Source organism: Larus michahellis, chromosome W (genome assembly GCF_964199755.1).
Source record: "Larus michahellis chromosome W, bLarMic1.1, whole genome shotgun sequence".
NCBI classification, from domain to species: domain Eukaryota; kingdom Metazoa; phylum Chordata; class Aves; order Charadriiformes; family Laridae; genus Larus; species Larus michahellis.
Window position 1 is genome coordinate 3,756,749 of NC_133929.1, and position 22,205 is coordinate 3,778,953.

The window sequence follows — 22,205 nt, forward strand, 5'->3', positions numbered from 1 at the left end:
GATACAGTCCTTCACAAATTTCTCCAATGTGGGTCCTTCCCACGGGCTGCAGTTCTTCAAGAACTACTCCAGCACAGGTCCTTTCCATGGGGTGCAGTCCTTCAGGAATGGACTGCTCCAGCATGGATCCCCCACGGGACAGAAAACCTGTTCCTGCGTGGGCTCCTCTCCACAGGCTGCAGTTCCTGCCAGGAGCTTGCTCCAGCATGGGATCTCCCACAGGGTCACAGCTTCCTTCAGGACACATCCACCTGCTCTGGCGTGGGTCCTCCACGGGCTGCAGGGTGGATATCTGCTCCACTGTGGACCTCCATGGGCTGCAAGGAATCTCTGCTCCGGTGCCTGGAGCACCTCCTCCCGCTTCTTCTTCACTGACCTTGGTGTCTGCAGGGTTGTTTCTCTCACATTTTCTCACTCCTCTCTCTCCCCGCTGCTGTTGCGCAGCGTATTTTATCCTTCCACAAGCACAGCTCACCAAGCATGAGGAGGATCATGACACCCACAAAGCCCTTCTGGAGGGAGGCCATACCCAGGCAGCTCCGTGATTAGCTGAGGAAAGGGGAGATGGGGTGGGGCTTACTCCTCCCAGCTGCTCTTTCTCTTGGTCACGTGTAGTTGATGTGAGTTGGGTTTCTGTGCTGCACTTCCTACGCCATTGAGAATGTGAGGCGGTGGATGCAGCGTCCAATTTGGTCGGCGTCAGTGGCAGCTTTTATCTCCAAATTGTGTTTTCAGGTGGCATGGAAAACGCAACAGGTGAGTCACTGGGGAGAGGGTGTGCTGCTGCTCGTATCTCTCTCCACTGTGGCGGGGCCACCCTGTGCGGCCTTCCTCTCTCGTCCCTCATTCCTGTCTCATAAGGATTCCCGCCGGTGGTGAAGGTCGCGCCGGGCTGGACCGCTGCTGCCTCTGGAGCATGAGCGTCCTAGACTGTCACAGCGGCGCGGAGGGGGGCGGGGAGTACCCGGAAGCGGCAGGGGAGTGGTGGTGTACGGTAGCCGGGCTGCATCAATTCGTCCTCGCGCTCCAGACTGGGAGTGGCGTCTTGGGACACGCTCCTCAGTGGGAACCGCAGGAGAGACGTTCCGCCGTGCCGCGGAGTAGGCGAGGACTGGACAGGAATAGGGAGAATAACAACAGCACGTGGCAGTCTTCTGCAAGCCGCTTAGAATCCTAGCTGCTGATCCCTTGGTCGCTTTCTCTCATCCACTGCAGTACCTGCTGCCGAGGAGCTGGTGGCAGTCTACGCAGCAGAGCTTGAAAGCCTGATCCTGCTCAGGACACAAACGCACTCAGGTTGCTTTGCTAAATCCCCGCATTGTTCCTGATGCAGGCACCGGGAAAAGGCTAAACAAGAGAATGCAATGGCTGCCTTCCAAACTCAACACTGTGTTTAGGTGTCTTTTCTTTTGGCAGTTCCAATTTACAGAAAATCTCTTCTCAGGCTAGAAGAAAAAAAAAAGAGAACCATTCAGGTCGGAAGGGACTTCTGGAGGTCTCTAGTCCAACCTCCTGCTTAAAACAGGGTCAACACTGAATTCAGACCAGCTTGCTCAGGGTTTTCTCTAGTCAGGGTTTGAAAACCTCCAAGACTGGAGACTGCACAACTTCTCAGGGCCCCTGTTCCACTGCTTGACTGTCCTAATGGTGAAAAACAGTTTCCTTGTAGCCAGCGTGAACCTTGCTTTTTTCAATTTGTGCCCATTGTGTCATCTTCCCACTATGCAACACTGTGAAGAGCCTGGCTCTGTCTTCTTGATAGCCTCCTCATAGGTATTGGGGGGCTGCTATTAGTTGCCCCTGCAGCCTTCCTTGCTCCAGGCTGAACAAGCACAGTTCCCTCAGCCTCTCCTCATAGTGCAAGTCCTCCAGCCCCCTGACATCTTGGTGGCCCTCTGCTGAATTTGATCCACTTTATCAATTACTTTCTTGTATTGGGGTGCCCAAAATTTGACACAGCATTCTAGATGTGATCTAATGAGCACCAGGTAAAGGAGGATAATCACTTCCCTCAGTCTACTAGCTACGCTCCTGGTAATATAGCCCAGGATACTGCTAACCACCTTTGCTGCCAGGGCACAGTTCTGGCTCGTATTCAGCTTGCTGTTTTCCAAGATCCTCAGGTCCTTTTCAGCAGAGTTGCTCCCCAGACAGTCCCCAGATGGTATTGATGCCAGGGGTTCTTTTTCCCTAGGTGCAGGACTTGGCATTTCATAGAATCATAGAATCATTTAAGTTGGAAAAGACCCTTGGGATCATCGAGTCCAACCATCAACCCCACTCTACAAAGGTCTCCCTTACACCATATCCCTTAACACCACATCTAAACGACTCTCAAACACATCCAGGGATGGTGACTCCACCACCTCCCTGGGCAGCCTATTCCAGTGTCTGACCACTCTTTCTGGGAAGAATTTTTTCCTAATGTCCAGTCTAAACCTACCCTGCTGCAGCTTGAACCCATTCCCTCTTGTTCTATCGCTAATTACCTGTGAGAAGAGACCAGCACCAGCCTCTCTACAGTGTCCTTTCAAGTAGTTGTAGAGAGTGATGAGGTCTCCCCTCAGCCTCCTCTTCCTCAAACTAAACAGTCCCAGCTCCTTCCATCGCTCCTCATAAGATTTATTCTGCAGGCCCTTCACCAGCTTCGTTGCCCTCCTCTGCGCTCGCTCCAGCACCTCGAGATCTCTCTCGTATTGAGGTGCCCAGAACTGGACGCAATACTCAAGGTGTGGCCTCACCAGTGCTGAGTACAGGGGGACAATCACCTCCCTCCTTCTGCTGGTCACACTATTTCTAATACAAGCCAGGAGGCCATTGGCCCTCTTGGCCACCTGGGCACACTGCTGGCTCATGCTCAGCCGCTTGTCAATTAGAACCCCCAGGTCCTTTTCTGCCGGGCAGCTCTCCAGCCACACTTCCCCAAGCCTGTAGCGATGCATGGGGTTGTTGTGGCCCAAGTGCAGGAGCCGGCACTTGGCCTTGCGGAAGCTCATCCCGTTAGCATTGGCCCATCGGTCCAATCTATCCAAGTCTCTCTGTAGAGCCTCCCTATCCTCATGCAGATCAACACTCCCGCTTAGCTTCGTGTCATCTGCAGACTTGCTGATGATACACTCTATGTCCTTCTCAAGGTCATCAATAAAGATGTTAAACAGAAATGGTCCCAACACCGAGCCCTGAGGGACACCCCTTGTGACCGGCTGCCAGCTGGATTTAACTCCATTGGCCACCACTCTTTGGGACCGCCCATCCAGCCAGTGCTTGATCCAGCAGATCGTATGCTCATCCAGGCCATGAGCCGCCAGTTTTCCCATGAGAATTCTATGGGGGACAGTGTCAAATGCTTTTCGAAAGTCTAGGTAGATAACATCCACAGCCTTTCCCTCATCCAATAATCGGGTCATCTTGTCATAGAAGGAGATCAGGTTCGTCAGGCAGGACCTGCCTTTCCTGAACCCATGCTGACCAGGCCTGATCCCCTGCTTGTCCATTGTATGACTCGTAATGGCACTCAAGATGATCTGCTCCATGACCTTCCCTGCTCCCGAGGTCAGACTGACAGGCCTATAGTTTCCCGCATCCTCCTTTCTGCCTTTTTTGTAGATGGGTGCTACATTTGCTACCCTCCAGGCCTTTGGGACCTCCCCAGTTAGCCATGACTTCAGGTAGATCATGGAAAGTGGCTTGGCGAGCACGTCTGCCAACTCTTTCAGCACTCTTGGATGTAACCCATCCGGTCCCATAGACTTGTGTGCATCCAAGCGGTGTAGCAGGTCGCTGATCACTTCCTCTTTCATTGTGATGACCTCGTTCAGCTTCCCCTCCCTGTCTCCTAGCTCACGCGGCTGGGTGCCCAGGGAACAGCTCGTTCCACTGCTAGAGACTGAGGCAAAGTAGGCGTTGAGCACCTCAGCCTTTTCCTCATCCTTTGTGACTATGTTTCCCTCTGCATCCAGTAAGGGAGGGAGATTTTCCCTAATCCTCCTTTTGTTGTTAATGAATTTATGGAAACATTTTTTGTTATCCTTAACAGCTGTAGCCAGGTTGAGCTCTAGCTGCGCTTTGGCCCTCCTAATTTTCTCCCTGCATAGCTTCGCTATATCCTTATAGTCTTCATGAGAGACCTGCCCCCTCTTCCAGAGGTCATAGACTCTCCTTTTGTTCTGGAGGTCCAGCCAAAGGTCCCTATTTAGCCAGGCCGGTCTCCTTCCCCGCCTACTTGTTTTTCGGCACACGGGGACAGCCTCCTCCTGTGCCTTTAAGACTTCTTCTCTCTTGAAGTATGTCCAGCCTTCCTGGGCTCCTATATCCTTCAGGGCAGCCTCCCAAGGGACTTTGTCAAGCAGTCTTCTGAACAGGTCAAAGTTTGCCCTCCGGAAGTCTAAGGTGGCAGTTTTACTAACCCCTCTCCTTGTTTCCCCAAGAATCAAAAACTCAGTCATCTCATGATCACTGTGCCCTAGACGGCCACCAACCTTTACTTCCCCCACAAGTTCTTCCCTGTTCACAAGAGGCAGGTCCAGGAGGGCACCTTCCCTGGTCGGCTCACTTAACTTCCTCACACAGCTGGTATCTTCCACACATTCCAGGAACCTCCTGGATTGTTCCCTCTCTGCTGTGTTGTATTCCCAGCAGATATCCGGGAGGTTGAAGTCCCCCACAAGAACAATGGCAAGTGACTGCGAGATTTCCCCCAGCTGCTTATAGAAAGCTTCATCTGCCTCACTGCTTTGGTCGGGAGGTCTATAGCAGACTCCCACAGCGATATCAGCTTTATCGGCCCTTAATTGGCCCTATTTGTCCTTGTTGAATTAAATTAAACTCCTGTCAGCCCATTCCTCCATCCTGTCTAGGTCTCTCTGAATGGCAGTCCTGCCCTTGTGTGTATTTACTTCATCCTCCTAGCTCCTGCAAACTTGACAAGAGGAAGATGCATCACCTCCTCCAGGTGTTTGATAGAGATTTTAAACAGGACAGGTCTCAGGATAGACCCCTGCAGTACCACACTTGTCACAGGCATCCCAGTAGAGTACAACCCAGTAACCACCACTCTGAGCTCAGCCACGCAACTAGTTTTTAAACCCATGTAGTTGTCTGCCCATCCAGACTATAATATCCCAACTTGGATACAAGAATATTGTGGGATACAGTATTGAAAACCCTGCTAAAGTCAAGGTAAATGACGTCCAGTGCTCTCCCTTCATCCACAAATCTTGCCATTTTATCACAGAAGGCAATTAGGTTGGTCAGGCATGATAGCCGCCCCTTGGTAAATGCATGCTGACTGTTCCCAATCACCTCCTCCTTCATGTGCCCAAAAACATGTTCCAAGAGGACTTTGTGATTTTCCCGGGATCAGAAATTCCCTGGGAATTTGAACTTTTGCCTTTTTTTTTTTTCAAAAGGTGAACGCAACATTTGTTCTTCTCTAGTCATCAGGGAATTCCCCTGATCTTCATGACTTTTCAAAGCTGATAAGAGAACGGCCTCACTATGAAACCAGCCAGTTCTCTCAGCACCCTTGGATGCAGCCCATCTGGTCCCATGGATTTGTACAGATTAAGTTCTCTGAAGTAATCTCTGATTCAATCCTCATCCACTGTTGGTAGTTTTACTTGAACCCTGTCTCTAAGCACAGAGGCCTGGGAGACTTTGTTGGTGAAGACTGAGGCCAAGAAGGCATTGAGTACCTCAGCCTCATCTACGTCCACTGTCGCTAGATCACCCACCTCGTTCAGCAATAGGCCCACCTTCTCCTTGTTCAGTCTTTTACTATTAAAGTGGTAGTAGAAGCTCCTGTTGCCCTTGATCTATGATCTGTGGAGTTCCTCATGTTGCTTAAAGAAGGCTTTGTCTGCTTCCTCACACTGTCTGTAACAAACTCCTGCCACAATCTCACTTATTGTCCTCTGCTTTGATCTTGTTCAGTTCCTGTTAGTTGTAAGGGTTGTCTTCAGAAATTGAGACCAATGTAAGCAAAGATATAGCTGTATCTGGGATGGAATCACTTACTGGAAAATAAAAACAAACTGGGTAACCAAATTAATTTCCTTTATGATATTTAACTTCTGATTAAATCATATAATGAAGGCAGCAGTCGAATATCATAAACCTGTCGGCTCATGGTAACTATTAGTTGTATGGGGAGCCATCTGTGAAGAAACAGGTTAAAGATTATTACATAATATTGCCATTTATTTTCCCCCAGATGGATATGCAGAGTTACTGGGGGGAGTTCACTTCAAATTTTAGTGTCTTTTGTTAAGTAGTTCAAATAGTTTTTCTTTCTTTTTTTTTTTAATTTTTATTTCAGTTTGTCATGGTTTTGGCTGGATTGGCCAATCAGAACGACAGATGGCCCTCCCCCCCCTCCAAAGAGAGGAGAGGAAGAGATAAGGAGATTTACGAGTTTAGAAAAAGAACTAAACTACTTTAATGAAAATAATAATAAATAAGAAAATAGTAAATAATAATAGAATAATACAAATAATAAAAAAAAAGTATACAATATATACAAACACAGGATGATGCATCACCAGCAGGCACAGGGAATGTCCCAGACTGGAATCAGCGACAGACAGGAGCTGGATTCCGCATCTGGAGTCAGGAATGCTCGGATCGGGATCAAAAGCAGACAAACAAACAGGGTCCTCCTCGGACGTCAGCCATTGAAGGAAGAGAGCTGACCCTTTGCTCCCTCAGCTTTTATACTGAGCATGGGGCAGATGGGATGGAATGCCCTGTTGGTCAGTTTTGGGTCACCTGTCCTGTCCGCTCCTCCCTGCAGGTGGGACCCCTCTGCGCTGCTCCGCTTCCGACCCTCTAACGGGGCAAACAGCGAAGTGAGCTGACCTTGGATGTTATAGCAATAAGTCTAAGCAAGAGCCTCTGTGCCTACCATTCCTTGGCACAAACTGGCTTATCACTCTGAGAGTGAACAGTGTCTGAACAATATGCTGTTAATTTCAGACTTTAGTCAGTTCGAAGAGGCCCAGCTAAAAACTAAAATTATAAAACAGAAAATTGGTTCTGTTTTACCTCAAACTAGTACACAGTTGTACCATATTTTAGTTCAAAGTAAACAATAACTAAGCAACTGTGTGAGCTGACACAGGCAGGACAACCACAAAACCATGGATGAAAGGCAAAGAACAAATTTAGTCTCGATACCTCGCGGACCGGGGGTTCTCCAAAGCAGTACCTGGGCAGAGGCACGCAAGCAGGGGACTCAGGCACCGTGGATCGAGAGAGTCCTTGTTAGCGAGGGAGTCCTTGTTAGTGAGAGAGTGAGAGCCCAGACTTGCTGTTCTCGCCTGTATTTCAAGGGTTCAAGCAGGCGTAGTTTTTCCACAGTGCTTTGATCTTCTTCAACAGCAGGGCAGGAATATCAAGCATGTTAGATAAGGTGTCCCTGAGCCCATCACAGACTTACGTTATCTAAGTGCAGATGTTCTACTTGCAAGCGCATAAGACTGAACAACAATTAGTGTGATGTCCGTGTTTTCCAGCACCCCAGGTGTGAGTCACTTGAGCATGTTTATAATCCTCCTCACCAATTTTCCATTACTTTCCCACAGCAACCATTTTGGCATTAGCAAGCCACTCATCCACTTCTGCTTTTACTTGGCCCAACTTTTTGTTTTACCACCAAAATAATTATAATGATTCTTCAGTGTGTTGGCTACTTGTGCAAAATACTATAGTGCAACTAATAGGTCTTACTTGACAGGCCTTCACCAGTATCTGTAAGAAGTATTAAGGGTTCCTCTATTATGATGAGCTACCAAGATTGAAGAATTTCTTACTTATATGCATAGCTATGTCTTGAAAAGTGTCAGACTTAGAGGTTAATGCAGATAGTTAGGAACCATCTGTAGTCAAGTTTTGAAAAATATTGTATTGTTCCTTTTTTAAGTTGGTTGATTCCAATTCCTCCAGGTGCCTCACCCTTAGAGACACATGCATACCTGGCTTCCAAGCCACAGCCTTCTCCAATGTGGGTCCCTCCCACACGCTGCAGTTCTTCACAAACTGCTCCAGCATGGGTCCTTTCCATGGGGTGCAGTCCTTCAGGAGCAGACTGCTCCAGCGTGGGCTTCCCACGGGGTCACAGCTTCCTTCAGGACACATCCACCTGCTCCAGCGTGGGGTCCTCCACGAGCTGCTGGGTGGCTATCTGCTCCACCGTGGACATCCATGGGCTGCAGGGGGACAGCCTGCCTCACCATGGTCTTCACCATGAGCTGCAGGGGAATCTCTGCTCCAGCACCTGGAGGACCTCCTCCCCCTCCTTCGTTGACCTTGGTGTCTGCAGGGTTGTTTCTCTCATATATTCTCACTCCTTTCTCCTCGCTGTTGTTGCACAGCAGTATTTTTTTACCCTTTCTTAAATATGTTATCACAGAGGCGCTACCAACATTGCTGATTGGCTCAGCTTTGGCCAGCGACGGGTCTCTGTCCAATGTGGGGGCAGCTTCTGGCGTCATCTCACAGAAGCCACCCCTTCATCCCCCCTCCACTACCAAAACCTTGCCATGTAAACCCAATACAATGTCAAATACATCTAAATATAAATTGTTGCTGTTGGGGAGGGGATGTTAAAGTGCATATAGTAAATTGTGTTAAATTCATCTAGTAAGGAGAAGAACAAATCTGATTATTTTTAGACTAAGTATATTAGTATGCTATTTTTTCTTTTATTCTACTTAATGGAATATTTGAAACATACTATATTGTTTTTACATTATAAAAACAATGAAAGAGATAAGTTACATTGAACTTTAAGCAAGTTTTTGGGAGAGGGAATAATTTGGAGGCTTATTTAGATATTGTTTGCTGGTTTTTTGTTGAATTACACTGTCATGTAAACTATTTTTAATGCTTTATTACTGGGCACAGTAATAAAGTGTTGAATCGCAGTTCAGAACTATATTTCACATAACTTGATAGTGATGATTTTGTTTAACAAGTAACAAAAGGTTTTGATCTTGCTGTGTTTTAACTCCACGTGTGCTTTTTTAAATGGGACAATGTCTTGTTGGGCGGGTGGAAACATGTAGAGTGGCTAGTTCTCTTAGCTACATGTATGCAAACTGACTATTTCCTCCCCCCCCCCCGCCTTTTGTAAGAGGATAAGGGTTTGAGTTAAGACTCTGAGAAGGTAGTTATAAATTTGCCTCCTTCTGTACCCAGCTATCAACTTCAACAAACCTAGGAATTCAGTATCTACTTAACCTTAATCCCGAATTTGGTTGGAACTGGCCAAGAGACTCAGAAGTTAATAACTGAAGGGAGATGGATGAACAGGTGTTGAAATTCCATCTTGTTCTCCTAGGAAATCAAAACACTTCCATTTACTCTTTGCAGCTTTTATTTATAATCTATATAAATAAAAAATATTAGTTTCGGAAAATCATACTTTATTTCTTCCTCTATAGTAGGGATGCTTGCTCACCCATAGTAAATGGTGTTAATAGTTCAAACATTTATTAAGCACACCCTCTATTAATGGTTCTTTCAAGTTTATAATCAAAATATTAAGAGAAAAAATGCTGATCCTCTTATTCTTGAGAATAAATCATAGAATCATAGAATCATAGAATTGTTGAGGTTGGAAGGGACCTTTAAGATCATCAAGTCCAACCTTTAACCTACCCTGACAAAAGCCACTTCTAAACCATGTCCCTAAGTGCCCCATCTACCCTTTTTTTAAACACCTCCAGGGATGGTGAATCCACCACCTCCCTGGGCAGCCTATTCCAATGTTTAATAACCCTTTCAGTGAAAAAATGTTTCCTAATATCCAATCTAAACCTCCCCTGACGTAACTTGAACCCGTTTCCCCTTGTCCTATCACTTGTCACCAGGGAGAAGAGGTCAGCCCCCATCTCTCTGCAACCTCCTTTCAGGTAGTTGTAGAGGGTGATAAGGTCTCCCCTCAGCCTCCTCTTCTCCAGGCTAAACACCCCCAGCTCCCTCAGTCGTTCTTCATAAGGTTTGTCCTCCAGACCCCTCACCAGCTTTGTAGCCCTTCTCTGGACACGCTCCAACACCTCAACGTCCCTCTTGTAGCAAGGGGCCCAAAACTGAACGTAGTACTCGAGGTGGGGCCTCACCAGTGCCGAGTACAGGGGGATGATCACTTCCCTAGTCCCGCTCACCACACTATTCCTGATACAGGCTAGGATGCTGTTGGCCTTCTTGGCCCCCTGGGCACACTGCTGGCTCATATTCAGCCGGCTGTCAACCAACACTCCCAACTCCTTTTCTGCCAGGCTGCTTTCGAGCCACTCTGCCCCAAGCCTGCAGCACTGCATGGGGTTGTTGTGACCCAAGTGCAGGACCCGGCATTTGGCCTTGTTGAACCTCATACCATTGGTCTCAGCCCATCGGTCCAGCCTGTCCAGATCCCTCTGCAGAGCCAACCTACCCTCAAGCAGATCAACACGCCCGCCCAGTTTAGTGTCATCTGCGAACTTACTGAGGGTGCATTCAATCCCTTCATCCAGATCATTGATAAAGATATTAAAGAGAACCGGCCCCAGCACCGAGCCCTGGGGGACACCACTTGTGACTGGCCACCAACTGGATTGAACTCCATTCACCACCACTCTCTGGGCACAGCCATCCAGCCAGTTTTTTACCCAGCGAAGAGTACACCTGTCCAGGCCATGAGCAGCCAGTTTCTCCAGGAGAATGCTGTGGGAAACAGTGTCAAAAGCTTTGCAAAAATCCAAGTAGATAACATCCACAGCTTTTCCCTCATCCACTAAGTGGGTCACCTTATCATAGAAGGATATTAGGTTTGATAGGCATGACCTGCCCTTCACAAACCCATGCTGACTGGGCCTGATCACCCTGTTCTCCTGCATGTGCCGTGTAATGGCACTGAGGAGGATCTGTTCCATGACCTTCCCAGGCACCGAGGTCAGACTGACTGGCCTGTAGTTCCCCGGATCCTCCTTCCGGCCCTTCTTGTGGATGGGTGTCACATTTGCTAACCTCCAGTCAGCTGGGACCTCCCCGGTTGTCCAGGACTGCTCATAAATGATACCAAGTGGCCTGGCGAGCACCTCCGCCAGCTCTTTCAATACCCTTGGGTGGATCCCATCCAAATCCCCATAGATTTGTGCACCTCCAGGTGCTGAAGCAGGTCCCTCACCGTTTCCCTTTGGATTACAGGGGCTTCATTCTGCTCCCTATCCCTGTCTTCATTCTGACATTTGAAAAAAATGTGTCCTAAAATTCTTTCAGGAGATATCAAAGTGAATTGTAAAACTAAAAGCCATAACAACAAATACATGGAATGAATCCTCCAGTAATTTCAGTGTTAGTGACTACCCAAGGGAGAGGTAGTGTCTGAGTAGTTAATAGTCCTCAGCAGATTTTTCTTCCATAAATATATGTAGATGCATTTGAACCCACAGGAACTTGGCTGCAGTAAGAAATTTCGTAGCTTAACTACACATTGTGAAGAAGTACTTCCTTTTGTTCTGAACCTGCTAGTTTTGTTCCATAGCCCCTAGTCTTAGGGGGCAGAGAACAGTTTTCTTCTCCATTCAGGATTTTATAGTCTTTCTTCATATCTTGCCCTTAACATTTCCCTAACTCTGAAAATTTCTATAGTTATAAAATATTTGTAGCCAAGCAATTTGTGTGTTTTGTTTTTACTTTTAGTGATTTGTTCAGTTACAGTACTAGGCTGTTCCCTTTCCTGAGGCTTACTGAAAGACAATTGAACTGAATGCCTGCTGTTTATGGCTAATTTGTGACCCACTGACTATATCTGACTCTCCAGAAGAATTAATCTAGCATTTCCTGAATCCCTAAACTCTGCACTGGAAAATGGTTTGAGACCTTTATAAAGACTGCAGAGACTGGCTACCTAAACAACTTATTACACAATTGGAAGCATATGTTGTGTGGCCAAAATGGGTGTCTCTCATGACTAGGCATGCACCACCACATAGTTGAAATGCATGCCTTCTAGTCATTTGGTAGGGAAATGGTTGGGATATTGTCATGGGCAAGACAGAGTTGACCCAGAGAATTTCACTTAAAAATATGTTAATTGGCAATAAATTAAATTTAATTATTAATTTAGGTATTGAAACACCTTTCTTCCCCCTTCCCCAGGCTCAACTTCAGTCCAGACACCTTTCTTCCCCCCTCCCTGCTCTCCACTGCCCTTATTTTTGCCATGCATTACACTTGGTCCCTTCAGTGAGGCAACAGGCAGTGCAGGATGTTTGGAACAGTGTATCAGGAACAGCGTGGCCAGCAGGAGCAGGGGAATGATGGTGCCTCTGTACTCGGCACTGGTGAGGCCTCACCTCGAGTGCTGTGTTCAGTTCTGGGCCCCTCTGTACAAGAGGGACATTGAAGTGCTGGAGCGTGTCCAGAGGAGAGCTACCAGGCTGGAGAGGGCTCTGGAGACCAGGGCATATGAGGAGAGGCCGAGGGAGCTGGGCATGTTTAGCTTGGAGAAGAGGAGGCTGAGGGGAGGCCTCATTGCCCTCCACAACTACCTGAAAGGAGGGTGGAGAGAGGTGGGTGTTGGCCTCTTCTCCCAGGTGAATAATGACAGGACCAGAGGAAATGGGCTGAAGCTGCAGCAGGGGAGGTTTAGGTTAGATATTAGGAAGAATTACTTTACTGCAAGAGTGGTCAGGCGCTGGAACAGCCTGCCCAGGGAGGGGGTTGAGTCACCAGCCCTAGAGGTGTTTAAGAAACGTCTAGATGTGTCACTTCAGGGCATGTTCTAGTGGCAGAGATTGTAGGGGGTTTTTTTGTGTGTGTATGGTTGGACTTGATGTTCTCAAAGGTCCTTTCCAACCATGAAGATTCTATGATTCTATGATAGTGGTTTTTCTTCCACTGGTCCTGTCTTTTTATTCATTTCCTCTACTCTGGCATGGGTTTATCTACAGGCTGCAGCCCCTTTTGGGGGTGTACCTGCTTTAGGTGTGTCTTATCCATGAGCTGTAGTCCCCTCAGAAGCGTACCACCTCCTCTGGCATGGAACAACTACTTCTGAGAGTGTCTCCAGCTGTGTCCCCAACAGTGTCCCCTTCCTTGTGTCTCTGTTTTTCCTCACATGTGTCCTCGCATGTCTCCTCCTGTGTGTCCTGCCCCTAGCTGCTACCACCCTTTGTAAAATATGTTTGTGCAGAGGTGTCATGTGTTCCCTTGGTTGAAGTTTCGGTATGTGGTGGGTTGTTTTCATCAGTTGCTAAGCTGGCTGTAACCAGCTGTGACTAGCACAGGACAGTTCATGGCCTATGCATGCACAGATCATCCCTGCAGCCCCCTGCTAGCAAAACCCCACCATTTATGATAAATATAGATATACTGCAAGTACTTCAAGGGAATCTTTGCCACCAGCTGTTGCTGAAAGGTAAAGCATCACTGAACCAAAAAGGGAAAATCAGACAATGTATCAAACTAAGCCTTTCAAAAATATAATCTTGTTATTGACTTAGCTGCATTGCACATATTTAATAACCTGAAGTATTAATGCATTTTTCTGAATGTTCCATGTGCCTAGCACATAATATATATGACCCGAACAAAGCTTTGCACTTTACAAATGCTCATGTGTAAGATCTCAACTCTAACATTGCTCAGAGAATTAAATTAAAATAGCCTAGGATGTTTTGTTCCTTAACAAGAACATTCATGTAGTAGCTTACTATCTCTAATTCATGTAGTTTAGCTTTAAACAGTTAGACACATTCACAAAAGCAATACACACATGCGCACACTGGATCGATCCTCCAGTAGCTGGGCTTAGACACTCAATCTACCCAGTAGCTGGGCCCTGGATCCCCCCAGTCTCCCCAGTTGCCTCCCACAGAAACACACACACACATACACACATAAATGAGTCTTTTATTCCATCCCCAGACCCCACAGTCTCTTTGGCAGTTGGCTTGGACACCCTGGTCCCTCTGATAGCCAATTCCTCCACGTGCCTCACCCTTAGAGACACACGCATACCTGGCTCCCAAGCCACTTCACCTACTTGCTGGCTATTCTGATTTGATAGTCGCTAGTGATCATGCACTGACTTACATACCCTCACTTGCTCACTCCATTTGCTGGCACCGCGGACACATGGCCTGTGATCCCCACTGCAGTCGGTGGCACTTAGATCTTTGTATATACGCACATGCACAGAGAATTGAGAGCCCTTCATCCAGGAAACTAGTTAGAAATGTAATTTAATGACAAGACAGGCTGCGTTGGTCAGGCACAGGGCATGGTCAGACAAGCATACTGACTGGCCACCTGCTTATACACAGCTGGCCTTTTTTATCCCCTTATCCTTCTATTTCCCCCACACTTGTTCCTCCCCAAGTCTCCTAGATCCCTCTCATTCCCCACTTTTGGTTCCTCCCCTAAAGATCCCATAAGTCCTGTGCAATCCCAAAAGGCTCTTCCCCCGCATCCCTAGGGGTATGGAATACATTATGACAGTTACTACCCTCAGGCCGAAAGGTGCTTGGGGGAGTTGCCCATTGATTCACAATATGGTTGAGGTTGGGAGGGACCTCAGGAGGTCATCTGGTCCAACATCCCCTGCTCAAGCAGGTCCACCGAGAGCAGGTTACCCAGGACCATGTCCAGGCAGCTTTCAAATATCCACAACCTCTCTGGGCAACCTCACAGTAAAAAAGTGTTTCCTGATGTTCACACGGAACCACCTGTGTTTCGGCTTCTGCCCATTGCTTCTTCTCCTGTCACTGGGCACTACTGAAAAGAGCCTCGCTCCGGCTGCTTTGCACACTCCCTTTATATGCACCCTTTATATACATTGATGAGATTCCCCCTGAGCCTTCTCTTCTCCAGGCTGAACAGTCCCAGCTCTCTCAGCCTTTCCTCATAGGAGATGCTCCAGTCTCTTCATCATCTTTGTGGCCCTTTGTTGAACTCTTTGTAGTATGTCCATGTCTAGTATGTCAACCATGTCTGTTGTGGTTTAACCCCAGTAGGTAGCTAAGCACCACACAGTTGCTTGCTCACTTCCCCCACAATGCGATGGGGGAGAGAATTGGAAGGGTAAAAGTGCAAAAACTTATAGGTTGAGATAAAGACAATTTACTAAGAAAAAAAAAACAAACAAAGAAAAGAAATTAAAAAACAAAGAAAAGCAAAACCAAGAAAAACAAGCACTGAAAAAAAGCCACCCAATTGCTCACCACCAGCCGACTGATGCACAGCCAGTTCATGAACAATGGCAACCCCAGAAAACTTCCCCCTCACCCCAGTTTTATTGCTGAGCATGATGTCATATGGTATGGAATATTCCTTTGGTCAGATGGGGTCAGCTGTCCCAGCTGTGTCCCATTGTGAGAAATGCTCCTTATCCAATAACCACGGCTCAGGCAGTGCTCGATACGAAGCACGTTTTATTTAAACATTCTTGCAAGAAGGAGTGACCTAGCAGGTAGGCACACCTGAGGTCCCGAAGTAACTTCTTTTTATTTCCTATCCCCGGCCGAAGTTTCCCTCCCCTGTTTCCCCACTGGCTAGGTACTCCAGGGTTTACAGCCTATCCGATTCGCCTAAAACTACTCCCGTTCGCTCCGCCTCTGTTTACTTCTCCCCATCACCCCTCCTAAACCCCTTACTTCACCTGTTTCTTTCTTCCCTGTTTTGGCATAGACTGGTTTCTCCTTTGTCTAAGGGATGAGCATTCTTGCATGTCTCTTGATCAGCCTTTGTGTTGTTAATCATTCTCTAGCTACATCATTGCAGACTGGCCAAGTTGTTCCTCTGCAAAAACAATACTTAGAGTTTTCTTGCACCCTCCAAACTTCTTGTGCACCCACCAGCCTACTTACTGGCGAGGCAGCGTGAGAAGGCCTTGATGCTGTGTAAGCACTGCTCAGCAATAACTAAAACATCAGTGTGTTATCAACAATGTTTTCATCACAAATCCAAAACAAAGTCTGGGGAGGTCCCCACTGCTCAGAGCTAGGCAACGTTATTCCAATTTACAAGAAGGGTGTGAGGGAAGACCCAGGAAACTACAGACCTGTTAGTGTAACCTCAGTACCTGGAAAAATTATGGAGAATATCATACTGGGTGCTATCGAAAGGCATTTGAAGGACAATGCAATCATCAGGCACAGTCAACGTGGGTTCACAAAGGGAAAGTCCTGCCTAACTAATTTGATCTCCTTCTACAATATGATCACCCACCTAGTGGATGAAGGGAAGGTGGTTGATGTAGTTTTTCTGGATTTTAGTAAGACTTTTGATACTGTCCCTCGCAGCATCCTTCTGGACAAGTTGTCCAACTGTGAGATGAGCGGCTAAGGACACTAGGTTTGTCTAGTTTGGAGAGAAGGAGACTGAGGGGCAACCTCATTGCTCTCTACAGCTTCCTGAGGAGGAGAAGCGGAGAGGGAGGTGCTGAGCTCTTCTCCCTGGTACCCAGTGATAGGACACGTGGGAATGGGTCAAAGCTGTGTCAGGGGAGGTTCAGACTAGATATTATGAAACATTTATTTACCGAGAGGGTGGTCATTCCCTTAGTCTGTGGGACAGCCCTCTAAAATGTTCATAAAGTTACCATAAAATATCCATTGAATTAATTTAGTCCATGACGTTGGGCTCCATCTGTTATGGGGGTCACTCAGGAAAGGAGAGATGGTGTGTTGTGTTGGATTGTTGCACACTGAAGCCACCTCAAGTTGCATCACCACTGCACTTGCCTGGTTCCTTACGAGATTGTCTTCATTGCTTTGGGTGAGTCCTGCTATAATACCTTTGACACATGGCAGCCACAGCAGTGGTGACATACAGCATCATATAACACTGGCATCATACAGCAATGGCATCATACAACTCAAACCATGGGTTATTTTCACCCAAGATTAAAGCTCCTTGAGGTACACATCGGAATTCCCCATCCTTCCACATTACCCACCAAGTACACCCAGGTCCTTGAGCAAAAGTAATCCCATGAATGAATTTGCCTTTTCCCAAGGAAGGAGTAACCCAGACTTTCCCAGCCAGTTCCTTATGTGTACTACAGGGGCCTTATCTCCATTTACAGTACATAGGAATTTCAGTTGGGCAGGGCCAAGTCGATTGGTAGGTCCTCTAGTGTTAACTAGCCAAGTGGCTTCTGCTAAATTTGTATCCCAGTGCTTGAATGTCCCACCACCCATTGCTCTCAGTGTAGTTTTTAACAGTCCATTGTATCGTTCCGTCTTCCCAGAGGCTGGTGCATAATACACTCAGTCAATGCCATGCTCAGGTGTCTATGAGGTTGTTTTGGAAATGTGTCCTGTTGTCTGATTCAATTCTTTCAGAGGTGCCATGTCACCATAAAACTTGCTTTTCAAGGCCCAGGATAGTGTTTTGGGCGGCGGCACGGGGCACAGGGTATTTTTCTAACCATCTGGTAGTCGCTTCCACTATTGTAAGCATGTGGTTCTTGCCATGGCAGGTTCATGGTAGTGTGATGTAATCAGTCTTCCAGGCCTCCCCATATTGATATTTCAGCCATCGTCCTCTGTACCAAAAAGGCTTTAGCTGCTTGGCTTGTTTGATTATGGCGCACATTTGACATTCATGGATGACCTGTGCAATAGCATCAATAGTCAAGTCCATTCCTCAATCACAAGCCCATTTCTATGTTGCATCCCTTCCTAAATGTCCTGATGTGTCATGGCCCCATCGAGCTAAAAATAGCTCACCCTTATGTTTCCAGTCCAGATACACCTGAGCCACTTGAATTCTAGAAGCCTGGTCCACCTGCTCATTGTTTTGATGTTCCTCAGTGGCATGACTCTTGGGTATGTAAGCATCTACATGACGTACTTTTACAACCAGGTTCTCCACCCAGGCAGCAATATCTTGCCACAGTTCAGCAGCCCAGATGGGTTTACCTCTGTGCTGCCAGTTGGTCTCCTTCCATTGCTGTAGCTACCCCCACAGGACATTTGCTACCATCCATGAATCAGTATAGAGATAGAGTACTGACCACTTTTATCATTCATCAACATCTAAAGCCAACCATCAGTAAAAAGGACATATTGCTTCTCATTTTCTGCTAATTTGTTATACAGTGGGGCCTCTTCAGCACAAGTCACCTCCTCTGGTAACACTCTGAAGTTTCTGCCTTCTGGCCAGTCCATGATCACTTCCAAGATTCCTGGGCAGTTGGGTTTCCTGGGAGTTTCCTATTCGAGCCTGTTGGGTCATCAGTGCAACCCACTTACTCCATGTAGCATCAGTTACATGACCCTCCCTTTGAACATCCAGCCCAGCACAGGCAATCATGGTGCCAAGAGGAGCTGTGCTTCAGTACCAACTACTTCTGAAGCAGCTCAAACCCCTTCATATACTGCTAATATTTCTTTTTCAATTGGAGTGTAGCAGGCCTCAGATCCTCTATATCTCCAGCTCTAAAACCCTAGAGGTTGACCTTGAGTGTCTCCAGGTGTTTTCTGCCAGAAGCTCCAGGTGGGGCCATGGTCCCTGGCTACAGTGTAAAGGAGGTTTTTCACATCTTGTCCTGTCTGGACTGGCCCAAGGAGTATCACACAAACTCTCCCCCATTTAATTTGTTCAATTGTCTGTCACTGCTCAGGGCTCTATTCAAAACCGTTCTTCTTCCAGGTCATTCAACAGAGAGGGCTTACGATCAGACTCTAACCTGGAATATGCATTCTCCAAAAAAACACTACACCTAAGAAAGCTTGTGTTTCTTTTTTGTTAGTTGGTGGAGATGTAGTTGTTATTTAATTGATCACATCCATAGGTATATGATGATGTCCATCTTTCCATTTTATTCCTAAAATCTGGATGTCCTGTGCAGGTCCTTTGACCTTACTTCGTTTTATGGCAAAAACAGCTTTCAGAAGAATCTGGATTATTCTTCTCCCTTTCTCAAACACTTCTGCCTCTCTGTTGCCCCACACAATGATGTCATTGATATATTGCAGGTGTTCAGGGGCTGCTTCTTGTTCCAGTGCAGTCTGGATCAGCCCATGGCAAATGGTGGGGCTGTGTTTCCACCCCTGGGGCAGTCGATGCCAGTTGTATTGGATACCCCTCCACATGAAAGCAAACTGTGGCCTGCACTCTGCTGCCAAAGGGACTGAGAAAAACGCATTAGCGATATCAATTGTGGCATACCACTTGGCTGTCTTTGACTCCAATTCATATTGGAACTCTAGCATGTCCGGCACGGCAGCGCTCAGCGGTGGCGTGACTTCATTCAGGCCACGATAGTCTACAGTTAGCCTCCACTCTCCATTAGATTTTTGCACCAGCCATATGGGACTGTTAAAGGGTGAGTGAGTCTTGCTGATCGCTCCTTGGCTCTCCAGTCATCAAATCAGCTTATGGATGGGAATCAGAGTCTCAGTTGGTGCAATATTGTCACTGGTGTACTGTCATTGTAGCAATTGGCACCTGCTGTTCTTTGACCTTCAGCAACCCCACAACAGAAGGATCCTCTGAGAGACCAGACAAGCAAGACAGCTGTTTAATCTTCTCTGTACTCAAGGCAGCTATATCAAAAGTCCACTGATACCCCTTTGGGTCCTTGAAGTACCCTCTCCTAAGATAGTCTATGCCAAGGATACACGGGGCCTCTGGGCAAGTCACAATAGGGTGCCACTCATTCCCAGTTAGGCTCACCTCAGCCTACAACACAGAGAACTGTTGGGATCCCCCTGTCGCTCCAGAAATACAGATGGGTTCTGCCCCTTTGTATCCTGATGGCATTAGGGTACACTGTGCACTGGTGCCCACCAGAGCCTTATACTCCTGGTCTGATGTGCCAGGCCATCGAACCCACACCATCCAGTCATCCCTTTCCTCTGCCTGGCTGGGGGCAGGGCCCTTTTATTCCTGGACAGAGTAATCATTACTTGATTTTTGTAACTGCAAACCAGAAGTCCCTTTATTAGGTTCAGAAGTAAGATCTTCCCTTCTATTCTGCTCTATAGAAACTCGAGCAGTAAATTTCCTGGATGAATGACGTTTGACTGTTGTTTTTTTCTTGTGATTCCCATACTCAAGCTTCTAGTTTCGAGGTAGGTTTACCATCCCACTTCCTCATGTCCTCCTGTGGTTGCGCAGATAGAACCACAGGGTGGTATGTAGTGTGCATCACCGGTACACTCTCCCTTGAGCAGAAAAAGTATGGCTCTTAATAGCTATTTGTCAGTATGGGCGAGGAAGAAGACATATTCCCTTTGAATTGCTGTAACTGTTGGAACAGTCTCTCCACAGCTGAGACGCAGGCCCATAGGGAGGAAGAGAGATTCTCTTTGAATCACTGGAGTTGGCTGGCCAATCCAGCCACAGTTGGTGCCTCTGTGTCTGTCCAGCTCATTATCACCAGGGTGCTGGCATATGATGTCGGTGCACTTTGTACAAACTTTCGCCACCATGGACCACATGCACCGGATTTCATCTGGGTCTTTGGATGCCTGGTTATTGACCTGGTTGCTATAGATCACCTCCACCACAGCTAATTCCCTCAGATACTGGATACCTCCCTCAGTGGTGGTCCACTTGCCTTGGTAATTTACAAGATCTTCCTTGAAGGGATATCTTTCCTTCACGCTCAACAGGAGGCACCTCTAGAGGCTGAGGACTGTTGCCCCTTTTCCAATTCCTTTGTCAATGGCCTTATTCCTAGCAAGGAATCACAGCTGCCAGGCTTCCTTACCCTCTATTTCCTGACTATTGGCCCCAATATCCCAGCATCAGAGCAACCAGATGATAATTTGCTTGCCTGGTTGATCACTGAAATCTTTTTGCATATCTTGCAGCTCACTCAAGGATAGGGATCAGGTGGTTTCTGACTTGTTTATGCTTTCAGTCTCTTCCCTCTCCTGTTATTGTGACTGCCCTGCAGAACAGGCTGCCTCTTCTGATTCTCTCTCCTACTCCCTCTTAGGAGAAGCTTCTTCTTCCCTTACTAAACAAGTTGACCTCCGCTTCCATTGTTTCTTCTTGACTATCCGGGCAAAAGATATAGTTGAGGGCTGGGTCTCTGGTTTAGCCACAGTGTCTGTTTGTATGTCTTCAGAACCAGAGGCCCTCTCTTCTCCTTGAGGGTGCTGAATAGTGATGAATAGTGCTTGGTAGGCGTAGGCCAGGCCTCAGCACAGTGCGAGAAGTTGTGTCTCTTTGGCATAGCCAGGGCCAGGGCATCTTTTTTTCAAACATTCTAACACTTCATCAGGACCTTGCACTTGTTCAGGAGTGAAGTTACAGACCATCGGTGACAACCGTTCTAGGTACCTGCCCATATTCTCCCACACGCCTTGTCACCCATAACCACACTATCTCGAGGCATATCCCTGGGTGATATTCCTAAATAGTTGGTTAACCTTAGAAAAAGCAAAAAAAATATTCTTGAGAAGTATTGATATGAGTATTTTGGTTACCCAAGGATGTTTGAGATACTGAAGAGTTATTGTAACAAGGGAGAAAACATCTACCCCACAGGAGAAGGGGAAGGTGCCATTCTGTGTTTCCTCCACCGAATGCCTCTCAGAGGTGAAAAGGGAAAAAGTATAATTGTTAATTGTCTCCATGAGATGGTTCCCAAAGTACAGGGAAGGCATTAATGGAGGGCCCAAATACCAGATTAGGCTCAAGGCCAGTGCTTTTATCATAATTCTCCCAGGCAAAACACCACCAAGCACAGCAAACTGCAAAAGCTAAAACCAGCCTTTAACAAGCTCTCAAATTTGATGTACAGCAAAAAAAGCGAGCATTGTGTGGATCTGATAAACCAAAGTCAAGAACAGATAAGTCAACATCACGACCAGCAACTGTTAAACAGATATAATAAGTTCCCTCCAATACACTCCGGTCAAATCTGTTGTTATCTCAAACCCTTTGAGTTATGCATTGGCCCGGAAATGGACTGTCATGGTTTAACCCCACTAGGCACCACACAGCCACTCGCTCGCTTCCCTGTCCCAGTGGGATGGGGGAAAGAATTGGAAGGGTAAAACTGTGAAAACTTGTGGGTTCATATAAGACAGTTTAATAAGAAAAAAGAAAAACAAACAAAGAAAAGCATACCCAAGGAAAACAAGTGATGAAAAAACCCAACAATTGCTCACCACCAGACAACCGACACCTAGCTGGTTCCTGAGCAATGGCCGCCCCAGCAAACTCCTCCCCTAGGTTTTATTGCTGAGCACGATGTCATA

The 22,205-nt window shown here is 47.0% G+C and overlaps 1 protein-coding gene across 1 annotated transcript in view; it reads left to right on the top strand.

Moving 5' to 3' along the window:
* The first annotated feature begins 485 nt into the window (after positions 1-485).
* Positions 486-22,205, top strand: part of LOC141735546 (mitochondrial nicotinamide adenine dinucleotide transporter SLC25A51-like) — a 33,052-nt gene continuing 11,332 nt past the window's right edge. The window contains exon 1 of the mRNA XM_074568520.1: positions 486-756. Coding sequence (XP_074424621.1) covers positions 676-756 — 81 coding nt within the window. The 5' untranslated portion in view covers positions 486-675. The remainder of the gene's footprint in view (positions 757-22,205) is intronic.